This window comes from Mustela nivalis (genome assembly GCF_964662115.1).
Source record: "Mustela nivalis genome assembly, chromosome: 16".
Classification (NCBI taxonomy): Eukaryota; Metazoa; Chordata; class Mammalia; order Carnivora; family Mustelidae; genus Mustela; species Mustela nivalis.
In genome coordinates, this window is record NC_139035.1 from 29365754 (window position 1) to 29388989 (window position 23236).

A 23236-nucleotide genomic window follows, 5' to 3' on the forward strand; every position below is an offset into this window, starting at 1 on the left:
TTATCTTAATAGTTTTATTTTGTGCAAACACAAACAGAAGTTTTAGATTTAAGGATTTCTGTTTCTTCCCACATAAGAACACTCTTTATGGGGACAGTCCTATTTTGTTCCCCAACTGCCAAAAATGACATTTAATAAAAGATACAGCTCTCAGCAGAAAAAGCAGATGTTATTTCTAAATAATCCTTCAATTAAAATTATGAAATAAACTTTAAGAGCCAGGTACACCTTTTCCTCTGAAAAAAATATAATTACTACTGCTAGCAGCTACTATTTATTGACCTAGATAGGCTCTACCATTTGATTCTCAAGTCCTAGAAGTACTGTTGTCAGCCCAATTTCCAGAGAAGGAAATGGGCTCAGAGAAGTATCCAAAGACCACAGAGTCAGGAAGTAGCAGAGCCAATACTGTAACACAGGCTATTTGCCTTGCGCCCTCTGCTATAAGCTCTAAATTGTAAGGACCCGAGGAATCCCAATCCCAGTCTCACCCTTCCAGGTTATTTTTATAAAGTAGTGTTAGTAAGTAGAAGGCGTAAATGAAAAAGAAAAAGGCCAAAAATCCTCCAGTGATCCCACTGATTCAGGGGTGGGGGGTGGGGACACAACCCCAAACCCCAAATACCCTTTACTATTTGATGTTACTCCTCTTAATGATGAAAACAACCTTGCCATCAACATACCTCTTCAGAGAAAGTCATGTAATAAAAAGTACCAACAAACAAAACAAAACAAAATTTACTTACAGCATCATCAGGTTCATTTTAGACTAAACGAATACAGTATATTCTTGAGAACTTAAAAACTTCAACAGAAACAATATATTCATATAATATTTTACTTAATTCTCTGAAACATGCAAAAATTTATATGGCTAATGAAATTTTCCACATTAAAATGCTGCTCAACATGACAAATTCCTAACCAAAAAATACTGTAATGTAGGAAGCAACATGTGAACATTTAGGTGGTAAAATTAAGGTTACAATATGATAAATATCAAATAACATCCTTCTGGCCTAATGGAAAACATAACAGCTGTGACAGTCAGGCTTAACACCCTGGTTAAATACAGAGAGAAACCAGTGGGGGGAGTGGGGGCAGGCACAGACACATGCAAAGATTTAACAGTTGGAATAATCTTTAGCCCTTCCAGGAAAATGCAGATGGGAAATCTGTGGCAAACACTTGTGTATACGGTGCTTTTAGTCCACTAGTGATCACTCTGTTCATGCACTTAAAGTAACTGTAGTTGTTTCCAAGCACAGAAAACTAGATTCAAAGCAAGTCTCTGCTTGCAAATCCCTTATATTCAAAAACACAGTTCAAATTTGTAAAGTGTTAGGTAAGGAAAGCATTAACTGTTTCCATGATTATTTTTTAAAGATTTTATTTATTTATTTGACAGAGATCACAAGTAGGCAGAGAGGCAGGCAGAGAGAGGAAGGGAAGCAGGCTCCCCACTGAGCAGAGGCCTGATGCAGCCAGATCCCAGGGCCCTGGGATCAAGACCGGAGCTGAAGGCAGAGGCTTTAACCCACTGAGCCACCCAGGTGCCCTCCATGATCACTTTCAGACAGAACAGAGACTACACACTGTATCATACAGAGTCTGGTATGCTGCTGTGCACAGATTAATTCCAGTTACCATATTTTGTTTGTAGGTCATCAACAGCACAGATTTCATGCTCCAAAAGAAATATATCAATCTGGCAAAATAGTTACATTTAATTTTCTTTCAAAGATAGATTAACTAAATTTAATAAAGGAAGAACTGCCTTTTAATTAACTGCCTTTTAATTAAATTAACTAAAATTTAATAAAGGAAGAACTGCCTTTCACTGGTATCTCATTTTCAAATTACCGAAACAAACTTACCAGAGAATACTTAACGTATTTTGTCCCACATCAACCTGCAAAAGGTTTCCCAACATAGATGTATTTGTTCAGTTTCCAAAAATAAATAAAAGTTTCCTACCTGAAAGCATTTACATTCCTAGCTCTCTAAAGTAAACATAAAAAAAAAAAAGTACAAAAATCATCTCCCCATTTCTGAAGAGCTCAGTTACATAAAGCATTTTCTTTCCCAATACTTTTTCAGATTCAAAAGAGATTTACTTCCTAAGAACATGACAGATCTTCTTTTCAAACCATTCAGTCCGTTTCCATGGCAACACTGCGGGATTCCTTGGCTACCATAAGTCGCATTAGTTGACTGTGGAATTTCTCAATCTTCTTTACGTCTTGGGCTTGGTCTGTTCTATACACCAAACACTGTCAGAAATGTTAAAAGTACACATTAACTACGCAAAACTAGATTATCAACAACGTAATGTAGGATTGGGTACAAATAGGAGTCTTTCCTCATACTAAGGCAGTTAAGGTTTCTATGCGGACAATTCATTCCTTTAGTATCTTTTAGTATTTCCAACTCCACTGCCGTAAGCAAAAAACTAAATGAACTCTGAAGCTCCTCAAAAATGACTAATTAGGGGCGCCTGGGTGGCTCAGTGGGTTAAGCCGCTGCCTTCGGCTCAGGTCATGATCTCAGGATCCTGGGAGCCTGCTTCCTCCTCCTCTCTCTGCCTGCCTCTCTGCCTACTTGTGATCTCTGTCTGTCAAATAAACAAATAAAATCTTTAAAAAAAAAAATGACTAATTAAGTAACATGCTAAGTCCTGCTGTAGGGTCTGATGAGAACTCCAGGCTAGGAATCAGATTATTTTCTCCCTGGGATCTGGTCATGAGTAACTGAGTTATACTGGGAAAAGCACAGCAATATTAGGGCTTGTTTCCCTACTTGTGAAATTGGGAGATGGGAAAATATAAAAATTTTCCTTTTTTAAGGAAAAAAAAAATCCACCATCCCTTGCTCACAGCTGGTGATGGTCTAAATTAAACCAGATAAATCTGTCCAGCTTTGATTTTTTGAAGGTATTCACAATTTTTAATCCAAACCAAATTCTTCCTTGCTCTAAGTTAAATATTTGCTCCAAGTTAAATACATGCTTAAGATCTGCCTGTGGTTTGTCAAAAACCATTTGTTCTAGAGTCTTCAAAAATATCAAATTTAAGCTGCAATTCCCCCCCCCTTATTTTGTATTAAAAGGTCCATTTTTCTATAGCCCATCCTAAGGGTTCACATGAGTCTTAAAGAAACGAATGATTCCACAATAATATTCATCAGCTTAGGGTACCTGGGTGGCTAGCTGTTAAGCAACTCCCTTAGGCTCAGGTCATGATCCTGGAGTCCCTGGGTCGAACTCTGAACCACCCTCCAAAGTCGGACCCCCCCCAAGTCGGGCTCCCTGCTGAGCAGGGAGTCTGCTTCTCCCTTTGGCCCTCCCTCCTCTCTCAGGCTCGCTCTCTCAGATACACAAATAAATAAATCTTAAAAAAAAAAAAAAAAAATTCATGAACTCGAGTGACCTATAGTTCAATCTTATCATCCCCGACTGGTCTGAGTTGATTTAGCCTTTAAAAGGCACTCACTTAAAACTGTTATCCACGTACTGTAGAAATTTGTGTAACAATCTTATAAAGAGGCCATAATAGTCTCCAACATTCCAATTTCAGTATATGTGCTGTGGGAGAATCTATCTGCCTTGTCACTATGGTTTGACAGAAAAGATTTCAAAGTCCTAGAAAATATTATAAATCAGTCGTGGGATCAGAAAAAAATGAAGCATAAATGGGATTATAAAAAAGTCAAAGACACAGTGATAATAATAAATGTAGCCTAAGACTGAGTTTCTGAAGGAAGTAGTAACTATTAAGATGAACTGGCAAGGGGAGTGCACACATTTTTTAAGAGTCATTAGGAAACAGATTTTTTTCTGTCAGAGTTGAGTCAGATAATTTATTATTTAGGAGAATGGATTTGGTTGTGTCTTTGGCCCCTTCCAAACATGGACTAATTCTCAGTAGATTTAAGAAAGAACACAGAAGGCATTATTCACATTTCGATCTTGTCACAGGAATCATCAGTGTGACATAAAGTTCCTCCCAATACCGGCATCCATGCATCCTTAATTATGTTTAATCATTACTGGAGGCAAAAAGTCTTCATTTTGAGTTAAAGTCTTTTGTATTAAAATCAGTTCTGCATTTTTTCCTAACTTAAAAATAGGGCATGCCAACTTGTCTTCAGTAGATAAACCTCCCCACTCTGTGCCCATCACAACGGAGATGATGGAGACAATCATCAGTGTGAACACCCCAGACTCAAGTGCATGCGCGGATGTACTGGGAGGCAAGCACTAATGCTAAGTACCTTCCTGTGTAGGGTTTATGTCCCACCACTGATCAGGGGAGCAGATCATCACTACGCAGTTTACAGATAAGGAAACGGGGCCCCAGAAAGCCAAACTTTGGTCTGAACTTTTCCAAGGCTGAGACAGTAGTAAATGGCTAAACTCCGATTCCAATCTCTTGACTCTAAGTCTAGCACACAACACCATTTTTCACGTTTTCAGTTACTCCCAACTTAACTGGTGCCTGGAAGACACGATAATCATTAAAAGTCTGAATTCACGCAACCTCACAACAGAACGTGGAACGCAAATATATAAAAAGCTAATATATGAGCAAAGACAAAAGGTCACTCTGAAATTTTTTAAAGAATTCATCTAAGTAACCTCCGGGTCTGGATACCATGCTAGTCACTGGACATTAGGTAAGAACTTTATTGCTCCCTACTGTCTTGAAGCTCACAATCTACTAAGAAGACAAATATGATAAAACAATTATGATACAGCACAGAAAGAGCCAAAAAGAAAAGCAAGAGAAGAAGCATTCCTTTCAGCTGGATTTTGAAAGATAAGCACCCATCTCACCATACTGGGGCGGCAGTGGATTCAATGCCGCAAAGATGGGAAGAGGACACTCAGAGGCACAGAGGCCCAAGACAGCCCGCCCGGTCACAGGAGCCCCGCAGTAATGCAGGAAAGGCAGAAGATGGAGGGCATGTGAGGTTGCAGTTACACTAGCAGTGACGAGGAGCCACTAAGGTTTTAAGCAGGGTCTAATGACCAAACCTGCCTTTTAGAAATCTCTCCAGACAACTAAAGGGTGAACTGGAAGCAGGGACACATTTGGGAGATGGGTCTAGCCAGCCAGCCAAGTGAGGATGACACCCTAAACTCAGGGGAGGCACAGTGGAGACAGAATGCTTGTGACAAGAAATGAGACCAGGGTGCTTGAGTCAGCAATTCCCAAGTGCCTGGAAAGTGCACGGAGCATGTCAGAGGATCGAAGACAAGCTCTTCACTTGAGGAGCCAGTGGACGTGAGAACGGGAAACGGCGGACTCTATTGCACTAGAAAACAGGAGGTGGCAGTTTCAGAAGTGATGAGGAGTTCCATCCTGGACAGGCTAATTCTGAGGAGCATCGAGGAAAGGACGCTGAACAGGGAGCTAGTCAGGAGTCAAAAGAAAAATGTGACCTAAATGTACAAATCTGAAGACAGATTTTGTCTCCAGATTGTAGCAGACTGCAGCAGTCCTGGGCACTGTGGCTGAATGGACTGCTCCAGAAGCAGTATGAAAAGCTGATCCAGGATAGATTCTGGAGAAACCAGTATTTATTAGCAAAGAGCACTAAGACAAGCACAGAAAAAGAAAACGAAGATAAAACGGAGCCACAGATGCCAAAACAATTTCCCCCAGAGTGGTTTTATGTATGAGAAGCAGCCAGGAGGTCCAGTAAGATGCAGACTGCTGAGACCATTAGGTTTGGAAGCGCAGGGCTGCTGCTGGGCTGGCCGCGAGACTCGTTCAGCGGACAACTGCTGCTGTGTGGAGATCAGGCGGCAGAGGGTCCCCGAAGTAACGGGGTGTGCAGAAGGGACAAGACTGAGCAGGGCGGGAAGGAGGGAGGAGGGAGGCAGCTATGAAGCCTGTAACATGTGTCCGAACACCATTTCCTTCCCATACACTCATAAGGAGACCTCTATCCCCTCATCCCCAGTTTTAGTTTTAGTCTGTACACTCCTTTTGTTTAAGGTCTGAAGTAATTACTAAATGACACTTGACGTACTACATTATTTCTCCAAGAGTCTATAAAAGTAGCTTCTAGAATGAGATTTCTGACTTTAGAATGAAATGCAAAATAAGCATCCTAATGGGCAATCTGCATAAATTCTATGTAAACAATTTCAAACAAATGATTAACTCAAACGAATCTGGAAATATGCAACAAATAAAAATGTATACTTACAACTAAATCATCTGTTACTTTAATACACAAACTCCCATCAGAATGCCTATATTTGAGAACCACACGGGCCTGAAATAAAAATACACATTTAGAAACAGTGAAGTCAGAAGACATTTCTCATAAATAATTAGTCTTCATGTATGCTAAAGAGGATCCCTCTAGAATAGCCAAAACATCTACATACATCTTTACTGTAAACATCATTATTGAAATGAGATAGAGAATAGTATTTTAGTTCCTTCCTATTACTATAATTCACTTTTTAAAAGGACTTACTAAAAAGTTCAATATTTATTTGCAGCCAGTTTGAAGAGATATCCTGAAAATTCCCCAAAACACATCCACATTCAGGGAATATCCGTGAGACTCTTAAGGTGGTTTGGCATTAAGAATATACAGATCTCAGGGCACCTGGGTGGCTCAATCGGTTAAGCATCCGACTCTTGATTTTGGCTCAGGCCATGATCTCAAGGTTGTGAGACTGAACCCCATGTCGGGCTCTGTGCTGGGAATGGAGCCTGCTTGGGATTCTCTCTCTCCCTCTGCCCACCCCGACATACCCATCGTGAGTTGATCTTCCTCAACTCACGATGGGGTTATTCCCCCAATAAACCCACTGCCAGCTCAGTGGGTAGAGCATCCAATTCTGGATCTCGGGGTTATGCGTTCAAGCCCTTCACTGGGTGTAGAAATTACTTTGTGGCCCGAGGAAAGATCAGAATTCAAATTCATAGTACAATTTCAACTGAATTTATATTGCTTTTGCAGTACCAAAAGTCAAAAAACTAAAGTCCAGGGCGCCTGGGTGGCTCAGTGGGTTAAGCCACTGCCTTCGGCTCAGGTCATGATCTCAGGGTCCTGGGATCGAGTCCCGCATCGGGCTCTCTGCTCAGCAGGGAGCCTGCTTCCTCCTCTCTCTCTTTCTCTGCCTGCCTCTCTGCCTACTTGTGATCTCTCACTGTCAAATAAATAAATAAATAAAATCTTTAAAAAAAAAAAAAACTAAAGTCCAAGCATTGTAAGTTGGGGACCACCTATATACTGAAGGGGATCACAACACGCTTCCTCAAAACATGTCACTTTGGCATAAGGACTGTTCTGAGCAGAGATTAGCTCTCTGCCCTTTCTGGCTAAAGAATAGGACATAAATTAACCTTCGTAAAGGTGACAAAAAATTTCTAGTAATAAAGGTGCTCCTTTCTCCCTTCCTGGGAAAAGGAGGACTTGTATCTGCAGAACAATCCCTACTAATCACCTTCCCCTCCATAGTACCTCCAAATCCCCTGTCCCTCTTTCCCACACTCCATCAGTATTGCTGATCACAGTAAGTAGGCCCCAATTCTAACAACCTCCTCAAGTCAAATACTTTGTAAACTCCGTGCACACTGCATACATATGCTGAGTTTTCTTTCTTGTTACTCTGTCCATTATCAGTTTAATTTGCAGGGCCCCAGCTATGAAATCTAAGGGGGTAAAAGAGGTTTTCCTTCCCTACAATATCAACCCAGCCACGGAAGAATGAAAGGAAAAGTAGGAGGAAAAACAGCAGACTACGCTGTGCAAGTCCAAATCTGTGTGGCAGGAAGTACGGCAGTCACAGTTCATGCTGTCCCCTCCCTGTGGCTCTCAGGAGGTAGAATCGGACTCAAGCATTCAGCGAAATCACGGCACCACACAATGCATTAGGACAGAAAAACAGGATTCTGTCCTGGAAAGAAGTCTCCATCAACGACTTTTCCAAAAACAATCCCTATACTGAACACCGTGCTACATACCTTCCACTATTTGGCATTCCAGTTAGGGAGCCAAGAAAATGATTTATTTACAACAGAACATCTCCCAGTAGGGTTTACCACTTCTGGGAACATCAATTTTATTTTTTTTAAATGATGGATTCAAAATAGTATAGTGCGGCAGAGTCCATTTTTTGCTGACCTACAACAATAACCAGCTGTTTCAAAAGATGTAAAGTATCTAAAAGCCAAAACAGGAACATAATTTTAAAATGGCCACGGGGCGCCTGAGTGGCTCAGTGGGTTAAAGCCTCTGCCTTCGGCTCAGGTCATGATCCCAGGGTCCTGGGATGGAGCCCCATGTTGGGCTCTCTGCTCAGCAGGAAGCCTGCTTCTCTCTCTCTCTCTCTCTCTCTCTGCCTGCCTCTCTGCCTACTTGTGATCTCTGTCTGTCAAATAAATAAATAAAATCTTAAAATAAAATAAAATAAAATGGTCACAATGTAGAACCAGAAGCCTCGAGACAATTCTGGAAACTAAAGAAAAAGGGCTTATGAAGAGCTGTACTCTCCAGCTTTCCCCATTATGTCTCTGCTCTCCTGGGACTGGGGGTGTGTGTGTGGGGGGGGACACCAGTCAGAGATTTGTTTTGGTGAAGGAGAAAAAGGAACTCAGAAAGCACTTATATAAATTACAACTAGATTATCTTTAGACACCAGATTCTATATATTGGGTTATTTAATTCTACATGTTTAAAAAAATTCAGTTCTCCAGAAACAAACAGAAATTTTTAAATGTGCTAATTAACCAGTGGACTAAGCTTCTGACTTCCCCTCTGCTCAGGTCAGGATCTCAGGGTTTTGGGATGGAGCCCACCTAAGGCTCCCTGCTCAGTGAGGAGTCTGCTTCTACCTCTGCCTCCGTCCACTTGTGCTCTCACTCACTCCCTCTCTCGAATAAATAAATAAAATCTTTTTTAAAAAATGTGTTAAGCATGACAACTACGTAAACTCTTCAGTCTCGGTTGAAAGAATAATGGCTGGCTTCATGAGGGGAAGTGGGAGTTAAAAGCTCTATGACACTGTAAGAGAGTCTATTTTGTAACTGAGGGGGCACCTATGTTATTGGATGCCACAAAAGGAGAAAAAGCAATCAAGATTCTTGCTCTCTTAGGAACTCTGAATTCCATCAACCAAAATAACCAAGCACAAGACAGCATGAATGAAGTCCTTTTATAGAGGCGTACACAGGTAAAATGCCAAAAGAGAAAACAAGTCATTATAACTGGGGGAAGGGGAAGTGTAAAAAAGCTTGCTAAAGATGGCTTTGTCAATGCACACTTTTTTCTTTTAGGGAAAAGGGTAGGAGAGAAACTGAAGGAGCAGTGTGAATGAAGATTTAAATTTTGTAACTCCATGAGACTAGAACAGACAATGGTGGATATGGTGGGAAGACAAAGCCAGAAAGATTGGAGAGGGTCAGACTGTGGACTGGGAGTCTGGATTTTACCTGGCAATCAACGAAAAGCCAGTATTTAAGTAGAAAACTGAGAGAATTCCATTTTTGTTTTAGACAGGTGTGGCACGAGTAAAAAGAGGGATTAAAAAGGCAGAAAGACTGACTGAGAGGTTATCACATGGTCCAGCAGGAACACCATCTCCAGTGAGAGCAATGCAAGAGAACAGTAAAAGGTGGCAGGTGTACTCAGCAGGCTCAGAGGGTGGGAGAGAGGACAGAAAATTCTCCAAAACGGATTCCGAGGAGTCTTGACAAAAGTCCTCTTCTTTAGTTCCAGCAGAGACAGCACAGACTTGGCGTTTAGAGAATGGGGTTCAAATTCTAGCTTCATCTCTCGGAGACCAGGCAATCCATTTAAAGTATCAAAGACTATTTATTCATTTGCCTCAAGGGATTGTTTTGACTGTTCACATGAATTATACACCTGAGGATACGTAGTGTAGAATGTCACATAGAAGGCACTCCACAAAACTGTTAGTCAAGCGCCCCTCACCTATCAAAAAAATCAAGAGTTGAAAACCAGTAGAAGTTTTCATGCCCTGGACTTTTCTGTGAGGTGAAGAGAGGAAAAGCTCTCTCCCGATCCTGCGTATTCTAGACAAGCTCTGTTCATGGCAATATGCTGTCATTACTATCTTGTGTTCATTTCCCTATTAAATTTAACTAATTAAAATACGATTACTCTTGACGTGAACTTCTATACTCTTCACTATGTTTTCAGATATTTTGTGTACCGTGTGGGTACCTCTGGACAAAAATCCTGTATCGTTCTCACAGTACACTGCACGGAGAAACAAATGTCCCAGCACACACAGGACGTCAACCAAATGGAGGAGCTAGAAATCGTGTCATACACAAAACACTCGATTTCAAAAATACCTAACTCATGTCATCACCTATTATGTTACTGTAAAGAATGGACAAACACTTTCACAGCTTCTTGTTAGGTATCTAGGTCTAAAAACCTACCGAAACTTTTAATTAACAAGGAGCGACTTAAACAGTCTCTGGATAGAACAACAAAATTAATAGAAACTCGGGAGGAAGAAAAATGAAGACCTGAATGCTCCAGTTCCCGTCATGGGGCCCTCTTTGCTCTTTAATAAGGAGCTAACCTCTGGCATCTACTCACCATAATTTTTGTGGGGACCACGAATGAGCCCCCTAAACTGTCCGCCAACATTTTACGTTTTAAGAGTATTCTCCCGAGAAAAGGGTGCAAGCCTTCTCATATACGCCACAGCGGGACAGGAAAAGGGCACCGAGACCACCGAGGGTCAGGAAGCCGCAGCCGCAGGGGGAGGAGCCCTGCCCTTAGAGACACGTAAACCTACCGCGGCCACAGGGCTTGGGGGCGGGGAAGGCAGAGCAGGGCCGCTTGGGGGCCGGCGACGACCCGGTTTCCAGGACTCGTCCGGCCGCTCCTCCGGGAGGAGGCAGTGGGAGCCACGACACCTGGCAGGGTCCGTCTCCGCTCACACCTAGCACCTCCCGGCGGGGCTGGAGAAGCTCCGCAGGCCGCGCGGACCAAAGGGATGACATCCTGACCCGGGGCCGATACAGCGGCCCCGCGGGGATTTACCTTCATAGGGTCGGCGAGGTAGAGTTTCTCGGCCGCGCGACTGAACTCCTCCCAGGTCTGGTACTGCGGCATTGTGGCTCCGCAGCGGAGAGTGAGGGGACGAGGCCGGGGACCGCAGGCAGCGCGACCCAGCCCACCTACCACCTACTTCTGACGGCCAGAGACCGGTGCGGGGGGCCTAGCGGCCCGAAGATGGCGGCACCTCCTCGCACCAACGCCTCGTCCCATTGGGCGGCCTGGCCCGCCCTTGCCCAATGGGAAGGAGAGATGCTGCAAGGAGGGGCGGAGCCCCGAGCGAGCCGCTCTGGGAGCGCGCAGGGAGAAGTCAAGAGGAGGGAGACAGGCGCGACATTGCCACAGTGCCCCCTTCAGGTCTGGAGGAGCGAGTCGACGGTGTTGTCCCGGGGGTCCTTCTTGAGAGGCCCAGGACGCAGCGGCTGGATGGGAGGTGCTGGAGACGCAACCCTGGAGCCGGCTGGTTCCAGCTGACACGCCCGCAGCCTACCAAAGCGGGGCGGAGGGGACAGAAACGCCAGGACGCCACCGGAAAGTGTGTGCGATGGGCATTTATGTCTGTTCGCGGGACCCCATGGGAAGCCTTTGCGCCCGGAGGCTCAAGCCTAGTGTCGAGGATAGCAGCGGATGTTCCGCGGAAGGGCGGGGACGGAGAGGCCCCTTCCAGGTCTCAGGGGTACGCAGTGGGCTGGTGTTTAGGGGAAGGGGAAGAGGTCCCATAATTACCTGTGCAGGGGTCAGAAATTTTAACTTGGCTCTCCAGGCACTGCGGTGACATGGAAGGGTATCTGGCTTTAATCACCTTTATTTAGGTATACTTTACATACAATCAAACACACTGGTTTTAAACGTACAGCCTGATGCATTTTGACAGGCATGTGTGTAGACCCAGCAGTCACATACCAGTATGCCCAATGCCAAAAAGTTCCCTTATGCTACTTTATATTTAAACCCCCCCCCCCGCCCACCCCTGACCCTGGATGATCACCCATCTAGAGTTGCTTTCTGCAACTCTAGAGTTCTGTCCACTGCCTTTTATCGGACTGAAGGAAAATAGGGCAAATCCAAAGGTAGGGGAGGCCCCTTAATGTGCTGGTGCCTAGTTACAGGTATAGGAATTTGGATCTGAGTTAGGGCACTCACCTGGGGCTGGAGAGGAGCTTACAGATTAGGGATGGAACTGGTGAGTCTGGTGGGGTATGCAGGAGAGAGCGGAGGGATGCCCAAGCCTGGAAGCAGTTGTGGTGCCACTGATGGGGGCACAGGGCAAAGAAAAGGGAACAGCCTCGAGGGAAGCTGGGGAAGACTGTGCGGGTGGAGCCCTCTGTCTCTATGGGAAACTCCAACAGAGGTCAGACATAGGAGTCATCAGCAGATAGGGAGGGCATCACGGAGCCTTCCTCCAGGGAGGAGGAGACTAACACAAGCCCTGGGAACAGCCACACGAACAAGGGTGAGAGAGAGACAGACAGAAGTTATCAGAGGGATAAAAGGAGGGCAGGAGGGTCTGTGATGAGAGGGGAGGAGCAGGTTCCAAGGAGGAACTGTCAGTGATCTCAGGGGGCAGAGAGATGGGTACACAATTACAGAGAACTGAAAGGAGTCAGTAGATTGTGGTCATTGGTGACCTGGGCCAGAAGAGCCCCACAGTTGGACTGGGATCTGGGTAGAATTGACGAAAAGAAGCAGGAGGGGCAGAAAAGCAGAGCCAGTTACTTTATACTCTTCTTGATAGAGCTCAGTCGGAAACAGAAGAGATCAGAACACGGCCTGAAGACAATGGTGAAGCATGAGTATTCTTTTTCTTTTCTTTTCTTTTTTTTTTTTTTTTTTTTTTTCTTGTAGGCTCCCCGCCCAGTGTAGAGCCCAGCAAGGGGCTTGAACTCACAAGCCTGAGGTTGAGACCTGAACTGAGATAAAAAGTTAGATGCTTACCCGACTGAGCCACCCAGGCGCCCCGAAAGAGAGTTATTTTTTAAGATGGAAAGAGTTTGTGCCTGTTGGTAACTTTCAGAGAAGGAATCATAAGAGCTGGAGGGATTAAAACTAGAAGGAAAGGGGAAAGCAAGATCTCAGGGAGAACATAAAGGGGACGACCAAAGGCAGAGATGTGTGAATGGGAGGAGGTTCCTGGCTGCCTTGGAGGTCGTGGGGAAGGAGGAAAAGGGGAGTGATGTGGAGGTGAAGATGTCTGTAGGAGGGCAAACAGGGATTTGGAGCTTTGAGGAGAGGATGTGGAAAAGCCGGACTGAGAAATGATGGAAAGAAGCAGACCGGAAACTCAGATAGCATGTCAAACAGAGCCAAAGGCCCAGTTGAAGTTGGAGATCCTACTCCTGGAAGAGCCCTGATCTGTGTGTTTTGGGGTCCATGTCCAGCACCATCCCGAACCCTGGGTCTTGCAGTGCGAAAGACAGGTAGTAGGGATTTGTAGGGTGGATGCGGCAGAAGGACAAGGGAACAGAAATGTTGAAGGTACTGGCATGGGAAGGGATACATCAGCGTGGGAAGGGTTACATCACAGGAGCTGGGCTAAGTAGGTGGGTCTTGAATTGGGTCAAAAGAGAGAGGTGAAGGGAGCAGGTGTCGAGGGCATCTGAGGCTTATAAACCAGGAAAGAAGAGCTGATTTGAGAGGAGAGGTAGCTCCTGGGGAGGCTGACTTTGTCTGCTCGTTGTCAATGTCGTCTATGAGTCAGGCAGAGGATAGGGTGAAGAAGAGGACTGGGAGCCAGGGGCCCAGGTACTGAGAATGGGGTGGAGGAGCCATGCAGGACAGCAGTGAGGGGACGGAGGGCAGAGTGTGGACCAAAGACCCTCTGGGAGGAAGGGTTTTTGCCTGTAGGACATGAGACAGTGCCATCTTCGCCTTCTGTCCTAGTGAGGAACATTCCTATGTCACGTGCCTCTCCGGGGAAGAGCAAGGCTGACCTCGACCCTGTATCCTAGACACCATGGCTTCACGAGCAGGGATTATCGTGGTGAGGGGGTTCCTGCACCCTTCTGCTCAGCCCAGCTCTGGTGCCTGAAGACAGACAGCCCAGGATGAGCAAGAGGTTAGGGGATCTGTGCTGGAACATTCCAGCATCCCCAGCTATGCTCCATGCATTCTCTAAAGCAGGTTATTTTTCCAGCTGTAGAGGAATGGCTTCAGAAAGGTTCCCTGAGAGCACCCTTTCTACATTGCACTTGGCCTCCTTTTCACACACACGTGTCTTGTTTAGGTGTTCGAACGATCCCGAGAGGGTGGTTCTCAAACCCTTAGCACAATTCTGAACATCGGAGAAGCTCACAAAAACCAAAGTATCTTAGTAACTGCATTGGTAGAAGACGACCCAACCTATTGGATGGTGGAGTCTCTGTCCCTCCTGGTGTGTTTGAAGACAGGCTGGAGCTCAGGGTACCACATGGCCGTCCTCCCTTTGTGGACTCCAGCAAGCTGTGACATCCCCAAAACACGTGGCCGCCAAGGATTTTGGACAAGGGGTCATGGATCTGTGCAACCCTCCCTTCTAGGTGACAAAGACACTGAGTCTGAGGGGCGCCTGGCCGGCTTAGTCCATCGAGCTTGCGACTCTAGATCTAGGGTTTGGGTGCAGAGAGGAGTTAAAAAATAAAATCTTTTAAAAGAAAAATCGGAGAATAAATTATACCCTCCAGATTGGCACAGAACTTTGCTCCTCATTGGCCGTCAAGTGGCAGGCCAGCGGATGTGTTAATCACAACAGGAAGTTGATATGATTTGTTTTGGTTTTCAGAAATTGCAACTGGTGAAGTAGGGGAGCTGGGTTGGTGGGGCCAAGCTCGGTGCAAGGTCAAAACCAAAAGCCTTTATCCTTTGGCCTGCTTCTGGTTGATTCCCCAGTTGCTCTCCTGTCCTGGGAGGGGGTCCCCTCCATCCCCCATCGATCCCGTTGGCAGCGGAGCTTGCCCCCCTGGCAGCCCGAGATGGTCCCCATCTCCCTTCATGTCACCCCTCCTGCAGACTCTCAAGCCTTTCTTGACTACATTACTCACCAGCAGTGACTACATTACTTACTATATTACTCACCTTGAGGCCACTGGCCACCCCATCGTCCTGAAAACAGGGCCCTGACTTGTCTGACCTCATTCTCCCTTGTCCTCCCTCTCCCCATGTGGCTTTACTGCTCTGGCTCTGTTCTGGCCCCAAGGGCTCCCCAGCTCCTCCAGCAGCGGTCCTGAGGAGCTAGACTTCAAGCTCACCTCCCAACCCCCAGTTCATCCCTGGGCCAGGCTATGCCACTCCCAGATTTCTGTTGAGTGTCACCTTCCTCCCTAAGTCTGATTCCTGTGACTAAATGCCTGCCAGGCCCTGGGCTAACCCCAGTTCCATCCGTGGAGATGAGCCTAACTTCTCGGCAAACCGTAGCAATGGATAGGCCATATGTGTGATACCTTCTTTTTTGTTTATTTTACCGTCGCTATTGGCAAATTAAGCCACTCCTGTCCTGTTACCTGGAGTTGAGGACCTGTGCTTTACAGATGAGTCCGTCAAGTACTTACAAGCTAACGGGGTCAGGGCAGAAATAGTAAGGCAAATTAAGGAGTCCCCGTAATCGAAGAGAGGAAGAGTGTCATGGGGAAGGAGAGAGCAGTCTGGCCTATGGTGCATGTGAGGGCTTTCCCTTCCCTTGATCTTTCCCCAAAGGAAAAGTTTTGATCATCTCAGTAACAGGCTACGGTGTGGTTGGCTTGCCAGTGACTTGGGGTCGCCTTGGTTTTCAGGCAGTATTCACGGGACCTGCAGTGTGCCAGGACTCAAGCAGCCTTGTTCACTCGTACCTTCTTGGGGGACGGGAAGTTTCAGCAACACATCTGGGCGAGAAACCGATCAGGGGAGAGGATACTGCTGAGAAACGGAGAAGTGGGTTAGGCTGGGAGCTGGGGACCGAACCAGAAGGAAGGAGCCCCGAGGGCGGCCGCGTCCCTCAGTGTCCAGTGGGGGGCAGTGGTGTTCAGACAGTCACGGGAGACGTCCCTGCAGGAAGGGCCCTCCCACCCTCGGGGAGCCAGCCGGACTCCCAGCATTGCGGGGGAGTGGCGGGTGCCTCTGGGTGCCTGTTGCTCAATCGACACTTCCTTTGGGGAGACAACCCGGGCACGGAAGTGCTCGCCAGGAACTTCCAACCCCAGCTGAATAAGTTAAGGACAAGGAGCACCTCTCCAGTGCTGCAGTGAGCCCAGAGCTGAGTGCGAGAGCAAAGGGGACGGGATGGGGCGAGTGGGTGAGTCGTGAGAGCTGAAGGCTTTCCTGGAGCCCCTGCAGTGGGGACCATGAGGCGCCCTGTGGAGCTGGGCAGGTCTAGGCGCTCCCTCCCTCCGGGGTGGGTGGGGCCAGGGCTCAGAGGTCGGGACAGAACAATAGAAGGTGTGACTGTATAAAATGCCAAGACTCCCCGGGAGTGTCCGTGGGAGGAGCCCGGGGCGGCCCCAGGGGCTCACCTTCTGCACTCTCTGAGCCTGTAGTCCGAAGTCCTGGTAGCGGCCCGGGGACAGCAGGATGACCTGCAGGCTGGGAGTGGCAAAGGTAGAGAGGTTCTCTAAGGGATGAAACTCCTTCCCAGGAGCCAGGCTGAAGGGGCTCAGAGACTACAGATAGTGTGAGATCTGTAACCCAGTTACAGTTAAGGGTTAACGGGCTCCCGGGTCAGCTCTGGGTGTCCCAGGTGCATCCCAGTACAAGAACGCTGACATTGCCCTTCCATTGGGTAGGTAATGATCTCTTTCTCTCTCTAAGTAGGCTCCACGCCCAACGGTGGGGCTTGAACTTGCTACCCTGAGATCAAGAGCAGCCAGCCAAGCAGAATGAAAACATCTCACAAACAACAGGGTAGAAAAGCCTTCCCCCCAACCCTGGGTGTTGAAAGGCAATGACTGACTGAGCCCTGGGGTTGGGGAAGACCACCCTCAATGTTAAATTCTCTGGGGGAACGTGGGTCAGGCGGGGTCAGACCTGCCCAGGCCCTCTGCTGGCTGCTCTAGAGGTGGAGGCCAAAGGCGGGTCCTCAAGATCTCCAGGATCCTGGCTGGTCAGTTGCATCTGAAATTGTCTGGAATGAAATGCAAACCCAAGTAGCTGGGAAGAAAAGGTCAGAATTTTAGCCCTGTGTGCTCCCCTTGCTGGCCTGAGTCCCATCACTGCTCAGGTTCCCCTGCACTGCCCAAGGCCCAGAGAATGGCCCCATTGTCCGTGAGACAAACAGAAATAGCAGCATCTTCTGTTCTCTGCCTTAGGGAGATTCACTTGAAACCCCCAAGTCCCAGATGTGGGGGACAATGGAGGTTGTTGTTGCAAATTCGGGAGCCTGGAACAGATGAGAGGCAGGTATTGGGAAAGTGGCCAGTGTGGTGGGCTGGGCTGCCGGGAGAGCCACCACGTTAACCCAGTTAGCAAGCACTGGCAGGAGTTTGTTAATCACCAAAGAAGGGCGGTGGATAAAGGGGACGACCAGCTGGTGGGGGTGGAGGGGCCCCCCCAGAGGCCAGGAGGGGGACCAGCGCTGGAAAGAAAGGACGGGGAGTTATTTCTGGGCTGGTAAATGTTATTTTTATCATTTTAAAAATGTTCTGTTTTTTTTTTTTTTTTTGTCTAACCATGCCCTGGAGCATTTGGATGAACTGTGTTTGCATTAATTAATAAATCAGATGACATCTCCACTCGGCAGCGAGCTGTGCCTCGGAGACTGTCTGGGTGGCCCGGGAAATGGTGGCCGCGGCCTCCTGACTGATCCCAGCTGTTGCGTCTGTCTGTCCTCAGTCCTTCCGTCCCGTCAGTCCACACTCTTGAGCGCCTACGGCTACTTACTGCCGTTTTGTGAGGAATGAGCCCGGAAACAGCAGCATCTGGACTCAGGGCTGGCTCTAATGAGGGGTGTGTATAATCCAGTCACACAATCGTGCTGAGCAGGCAAGACCTTGGTTCACTGCAGCTGGGATTCTGAAAAAGCTGACAGGGGTGCTGGAGTTCAAGGACAAAGGTCAGATGATTATAGATTGAAGGGCCAGGCTTTTGGATGTAGAGGGTGTGAGCAAAGGCACAGAGATGAGCTGTCAGGGAGCAAGTGCAGCCCTTCCCCAGGGGGAGGTCAGGGTACCTGGAGTTTAGTGAGCTTAGCAGCAGAGTCACCCAGAATGGCCACTTGGGAGAGAGTGTGCTGAAGCGGGTAGTGACCACTGGCGTCACGGCAGGCAACATGCTCCTGTCCCATTTCACCCCTTCTTGACTGTGTCTTGTTTTAGAGGATCTTCGCATGGGGCTGCAGGATGCAGGGCACTGATAACCGAAGCCTTTACGACAGTGAGGGCGACGAAAGAGACACCCCACCCCCCCGAGGGCAGAGCTCCAGAGGGACAGACGGAGAAGATAAGCTCAGGCCCAGGAGAAGTTGTGCCTGTCCTGTTCCCGTGTCCCTCAGCTCCCTGCTCTCACTCGGGCACACTCTCCCCCGTTCCCAACCCACCCAGCCTTCCAATCCCCGCCAAAGAGGAAAGGGATGAAGTGTGCAAAGGTGAGTGTAGAATGTCCCTGCTTGTGATCAGGTGCAAGGCGGGGGTATCTGGTTGCTCAGGCTCCTGCTAAGCTTTGCTGGCCTTTGTGGTCTCTCTCCAGGATGCAGGGGTTGGGCAGCAGGTGCTGACCTTCATGACCAGCGTGATGATCTCTGGAGAAACTACCACCCACCACAGTTAGTAGGAAGATTTCTGTATCCCCAGAGACCTCTCAGGCTCATGTGTCGACACGGCATGGCTAAGTTTTTGTACGCAGGGGGTCAGGGCTGGGAAACATGTCCGTCTTGGCTTCTAGACCTTTCTTCCAGGGACGAATCACCAGCATGTCCCAGGTGTAGACTCCCTCCTCCCATTGGGGTTTGATGGCGGGCCTCCCAGGCTGCTGGTGGGCCTCTGTCCCTCCATACAGGGCCTGCACAGAACAGGTCCACAGAGCCTTCTGTACCCGAGCACGAAGTACCTGCTGCTCTCTGAGCAGTGGCCCCAAGTCACTCCTGCTGCTTCTCTGGTTTCAGAACTGCGCTGCGATGGGCACCGGGTCCAGGTCCCCTGAGCTGCAGGGTTGGGGGCTAAGGCGATGGCCACCTTCTCCCTCACTCCCTGCTCTCACCTGCCACCACATGGCCCCCAATGCCGCTGGGGTTGGAGGCTGACCCCCGCTGTCAGGCCATTTGGAGGGCAACTTGGAGCAGGGTGCGGGGCCTCCTTCAGGGGTGAGTGGTCACCTGAGCTGGGCAGGAAGAGACTGACAGGGCAGAGGTGGGACAGCTGCTTTGGAAGGGCAAGGAAATGTGGCCATGCCATGGTACAGCACCCAGAGAGCTTCCCAATGTCCTCTGGAGAACACTGGCCCATCTCCCAGCCGTCTGGCGCCCCGAGGCCTGGGTGCAGCCCTCGGCAGGCCCTGACCGCTGCAAGCAGAAACAGGCCTCTGAATGCCTCCTCCCTTCCTGACCATCATCACTGCTGTGTCATCCCCCCGCCCCTTGCAGTTCCAGGGGGCCAGCGCCTGCACCTCTCCTGGGGCTCCATGCAGGGGCCAAGGTGCTCGAGGGACAGAAACGAGCCCCTGTGGCCTCTCCCGCGTCAGGGAAATCTTGCAGCTGGCCTGAGCCTGCGGAGCCTTGTCTCGGCGACTTGGAACCTTTCGGATTAAGGGTGTTGGTGAAGCAAAGTTTTGGCAAGAACCTTGGTGGCGGCTGCCAGAAGGAGGCAGAAGGGAGATAATTAGACCTGGTAATCGGTTGGCTTTCTGCTTCCTTACAGGGCAGCAGGGACTGTGGATGAGAGAGGAACACACAGAAGAAAGTTCTCCAGGACCAAGGCTGAGCCGTCCCCATCAGGGCCCGCCATCCTGTCCCATCATGCCTGGTGCATGTGTCTGGTGTGACCAGTTCCTCCGTACCCCCCTCCTACCTCCCAGGCCCTGCTCACCCATGTCCTGGCCAAGCCTGGGACCAGACAGCTTAGGGCTTCGAATCTGCGGGGTCCTTTGTAGCGGGATTTCCCCAACTCTGGCCCCTTCCCCAGAAGAGCTCCAGAAGGGTCCACAGCAGAGGGCTTGAGTAAAGAAAGGGTTCTGTCTCCGGGCAGAGCTGCCTCATCATTTCCCCCAGAGAAGTTTGCTCTTGGGGTGGTTTCCAGGCCCCTGTCCCTCCGGACCAGATGGCTCATATTAGATCTCAGTGTGCAACTCGCTGCCCTTTGTGGGAGCATGTTCTGGATTTGTCCCAGCCTGAGCAGCTGATTCACCAGGACCTTCTGGGAAGGCCTCCCCGTTTGATTACACCTCAGCTCGTCAGCATAGAAGCTGTGCGTCCCATTTCCAGCTTTTGTGGGGAGCACATTGCTTCTAGGCCCAAACGCAGAAGTGTGTACCCCGGGGACCAAAGTCAGACCTTGGGCTGGGGCTACGGGAGCCCTGCGTTAGGTCTGCAGACCTGGTACTGCTTTCTGAGGGGCTGGTTGCTCAGAGTCTGGCAGAGGCCAGACCGTTTGAGGTTTTGTTTTCTTTATAATTTGTCTGTGTATTTTGGAAAGTGAGAACATGAAAGCATGAGTGGGAGGGGCAGAGGGAGAGGGAGAGAGAATTCCAAGCAGATTCCGCACTGAGCATGGAGTCCCATGCGGGGTTCAGTCTCACAACCCCGAGATCGTGACCTGAGCCGAAACCAAGAGTCTGACGCTTAGCCGACTGGGCCACCCGGGCGCCCCAGAGGGTGGACTGTTCTGTGGCTGTTTCGTGTCTTGGGAAAAGCAGAGGAGGGAGTTCCTGCCAGGGTAGAGCTGGAAAGCCTTGGGTCAGCGGAGCAGCCTTCTGCGGCCTCCCTCCTCCCCGATGTCTGATGCTTACTCACCCTGCTGAGCACATACAGGGTGCTAGACACAGTGCCTTCGAGGGACCCCCACCCTGTGGACCTGGGAGCAAGACGGTTCCCCCTGCACCCTTTGGGGAAATCACTCCGCCCCCACAGGCATCTGGTTTCTCCTGCGCAGAGCGAGAACAGGCTACCTTCCTTCCTGCTTTGTGAGGACCCGGCTGGCTAACAGATGCCAAGTGCCCCGCCCCAGGGCTAGGAGCAGTGAGGATGGTGTACAGCGGAGAGGTTTAGGAGGATGGGTGGGAGGAAGGGCTTGAGAGGCGTCCTGGATCCTGGGGCTGGATGTGTGTGGCCAGGAGCGCTGGCTCTGAGTCTGGGGTCCCCTTCTGTGCCTATTTAACCTTAAACGGTTACAGCCTCAGCTGGTTCCTTTGTCAAATGGAGATTGTGTTCTCCCTTCCAGCCTCAGTGGGAGAGAGCAAGAGAAAGCAACACTATCCACTGTGTTCCAGATGCAGTCGCAGGCTGACAATAGGAAAGAATGGATGTAAAAAACCATCACCTTGTCACCTGCGCAGTGCAACCCCCAGTTAACTGTGACTTTCAGCTCTGCCGAGCTCCTGGCCACAGCACCCCCGCTCCCAGCAGGGGTGATGGAGGTAGTCTGCTCAGGTTTCAGACCCTCAGTACTCTGGGGATTCACTGCATTTCCCTTCTTGCCCCCTTGGGAGGCTGTCAATTGTCTCAGTGGAGGGTCTGGGACCCCCAAGGAGCAGGGAGAGCCTTGTGGAGCCTCGTGGGGGAGGGGACTTGGGAACGGGGTGCTCACAGAGGTTGAGGGAACACTCCCCAGAGCAGCCCCTTGGGGTGGCAGGGCCCCCTTGCCCTGTACACAGCCGGCTTGTGTAGGGGGAGGGGGAAGAGGTGGGTGGGGGGGGTGGGAAGGCCCAAGCGTCAGCCTGCTGCTTGCTCACCCTCACGGGCTGCCTTAGCACGTCCCAGAGAAGCTTCTTTGCACCGTCTGGAGCTGCCGCTGGGTTCCAGACCAGCCGGCCTGGCAACAATGTGGGGGAGGAGGAAGTCTGCTGCAGAGCCCCGTTCAGGGAGCTGGGCCAACGCTAATGGGATCACCGGCCTCGGCCCCGAGGTCCTGGCGAGGTTGGCCAGGACATTGTGAAATGACATTTCGAAGACCCCACCGCAGAGAGTCAGAGAGCGTGTGGGTGGACTTGGCAGTGAGTGAGGACCCTTCGGGAAGTCGTCGGTTGCCCTGGCACTTGGTTAGACTCTCTGCAGAACAGAAGCTCGGGCCAGGCCAGCCCTGGGCAGCTGTGGACGGGATGAATGGTCCCTGGGCAGGACGGTGGGGGTGGTGCAGGCTTGGACCCACTGCTGGGGCCAGATTAATATGAGCTCCATAGGGGAGAAAAAAGAGGGGCGCCTGGGGGCTCAGTTGGTGAAGCGTCTGCCTCCAGCTCAGGTCATGATCTCGGGGTCTGGGGATTGAGTCCCACATCGGGCTCCCTGCTCAGTGGGGAGACTGCTTCTCCCTCTCCTGCTGCTCCCCCGCTTGTGCTCCTCCTTCTCAAAAGAATAAAATCTTAAAAAAAAAAAATTAAAAATTTGCAAAGTACTTTCTAGGTGGGAGGAATTGCTGCCAGACACCAGATCGAAGGCCCAGAGGGTAAGAGTTGTTGTCTGTCTGCTTTGGGGCCTGAGCTAGCACTTCCCCTGTACTGAGAGGGGATCCTGTGGGGAACGAGCATACCCTTTCTCCTTGGTGGCCTGGGTCCCAGGGAAAAGGAGCTTGCAAAGGTCAGGAGGGTTCCCCTGTGGTCTTAGGACAGCTCCAAGGCTCCCCAGTGCAGGATGGGGGGGGGCGTGGGCGGGGGCCTTGTTTTCCGCAGGATTTGTGTTTATAACCCGATAGTTTCTTTACCTTTTATCTAACAAGAGTGAGTAATCTATTGGGGAGATTTAACGAAAACCAGACATTACCTCACTGGTGTCTTATCCAAGGCTGCTCCTGTGACTTGGGGTCTTTTCCCGTGTTAAGCAGGTTGGGGAGAACTTCATAGACTTCCGCCGAGTCAAGGGAATCGCAGAACACACATGTTTGAGAAGCCCTGTTCTAGTATATGTACTCAAGCCCTTCTCTCCACCGCCCCCCCTCCCTGTAAACATCTGTTTTTTTCATTCTGGAAACATGGCAGAGGGATTCAGCCCAGCCTACCCCACGTAGTGAGCAGTCTCAGGGGCTTCTCTGGCTCCCCTCTTCCTGGAGGGGTATGAAGAGTTTCCTGTGTGAGCTCACAACGGCCT

At 49.3% G+C, this 23236-nt stretch overlaps 1 protein-coding gene and 2 long non-coding RNA genes across 8 annotated transcripts; 2 read left to right on the forward strand and 1 right to left on the reverse strand.

The window, feature by feature from the left end:
• SRP9 (signal recognition particle 9) lies at window positions 1–11264 on the reverse strand. Its single transcript, XM_082704487.1, has 3 exons — window positions 11050–11264; window positions 6217–6285; window positions 1–2273 (listed from the first exon to the last, which is right to left on the reverse strand). The coding sequence occupies exons 1-3, from the start codon at window positions 11119–11121 to the stop codon at window positions 2154–2156; spliced, it is 261 nt and encodes an 86-aa protein (XP_082560613.1). The 5' UTR covers window positions 11122–11264; the 3' UTR covers window positions 1–2153.
• On the forward strand, window positions 11258–14698 carry LOC309850498. The gene is made up of 4 exons (XR_014304282.1): window positions 11258–11599; window positions 12910–13067; window positions 13945–14119; window positions 14288–14698. It is a non-coding gene; the product is annotated as an uncharacterized lncRNA (long non-coding RNA).
• Window positions 14699–16045: 1347 nt separating this feature from the next.
• Window positions 16046–22536, forward strand: LOC309850497. 6 transcript variants are annotated; one of them, XR_014304276.1, is made up of 7 exons: window positions 16046–16274; window positions 16825–17173; window positions 17319–17405; window positions 17842–17955; window positions 18324–18592; window positions 18694–18769; window positions 19860–22536. It is a non-coding gene; the product is annotated as an uncharacterized lncRNA (long non-coding RNA). The 6 variants fall into 6 exon arrangements; XR_014304277.1 differs by lacking the exon at window positions 16825–17173 and having other exon boundaries at window positions 16080–16258; XR_014304278.1 differs by lacking the exon at window positions 16825–17173 and having other exon boundaries at window positions 16159–16258; window positions 18694–18841.
• Window positions 22537–23236: the final 700 nt, after the last annotated feature.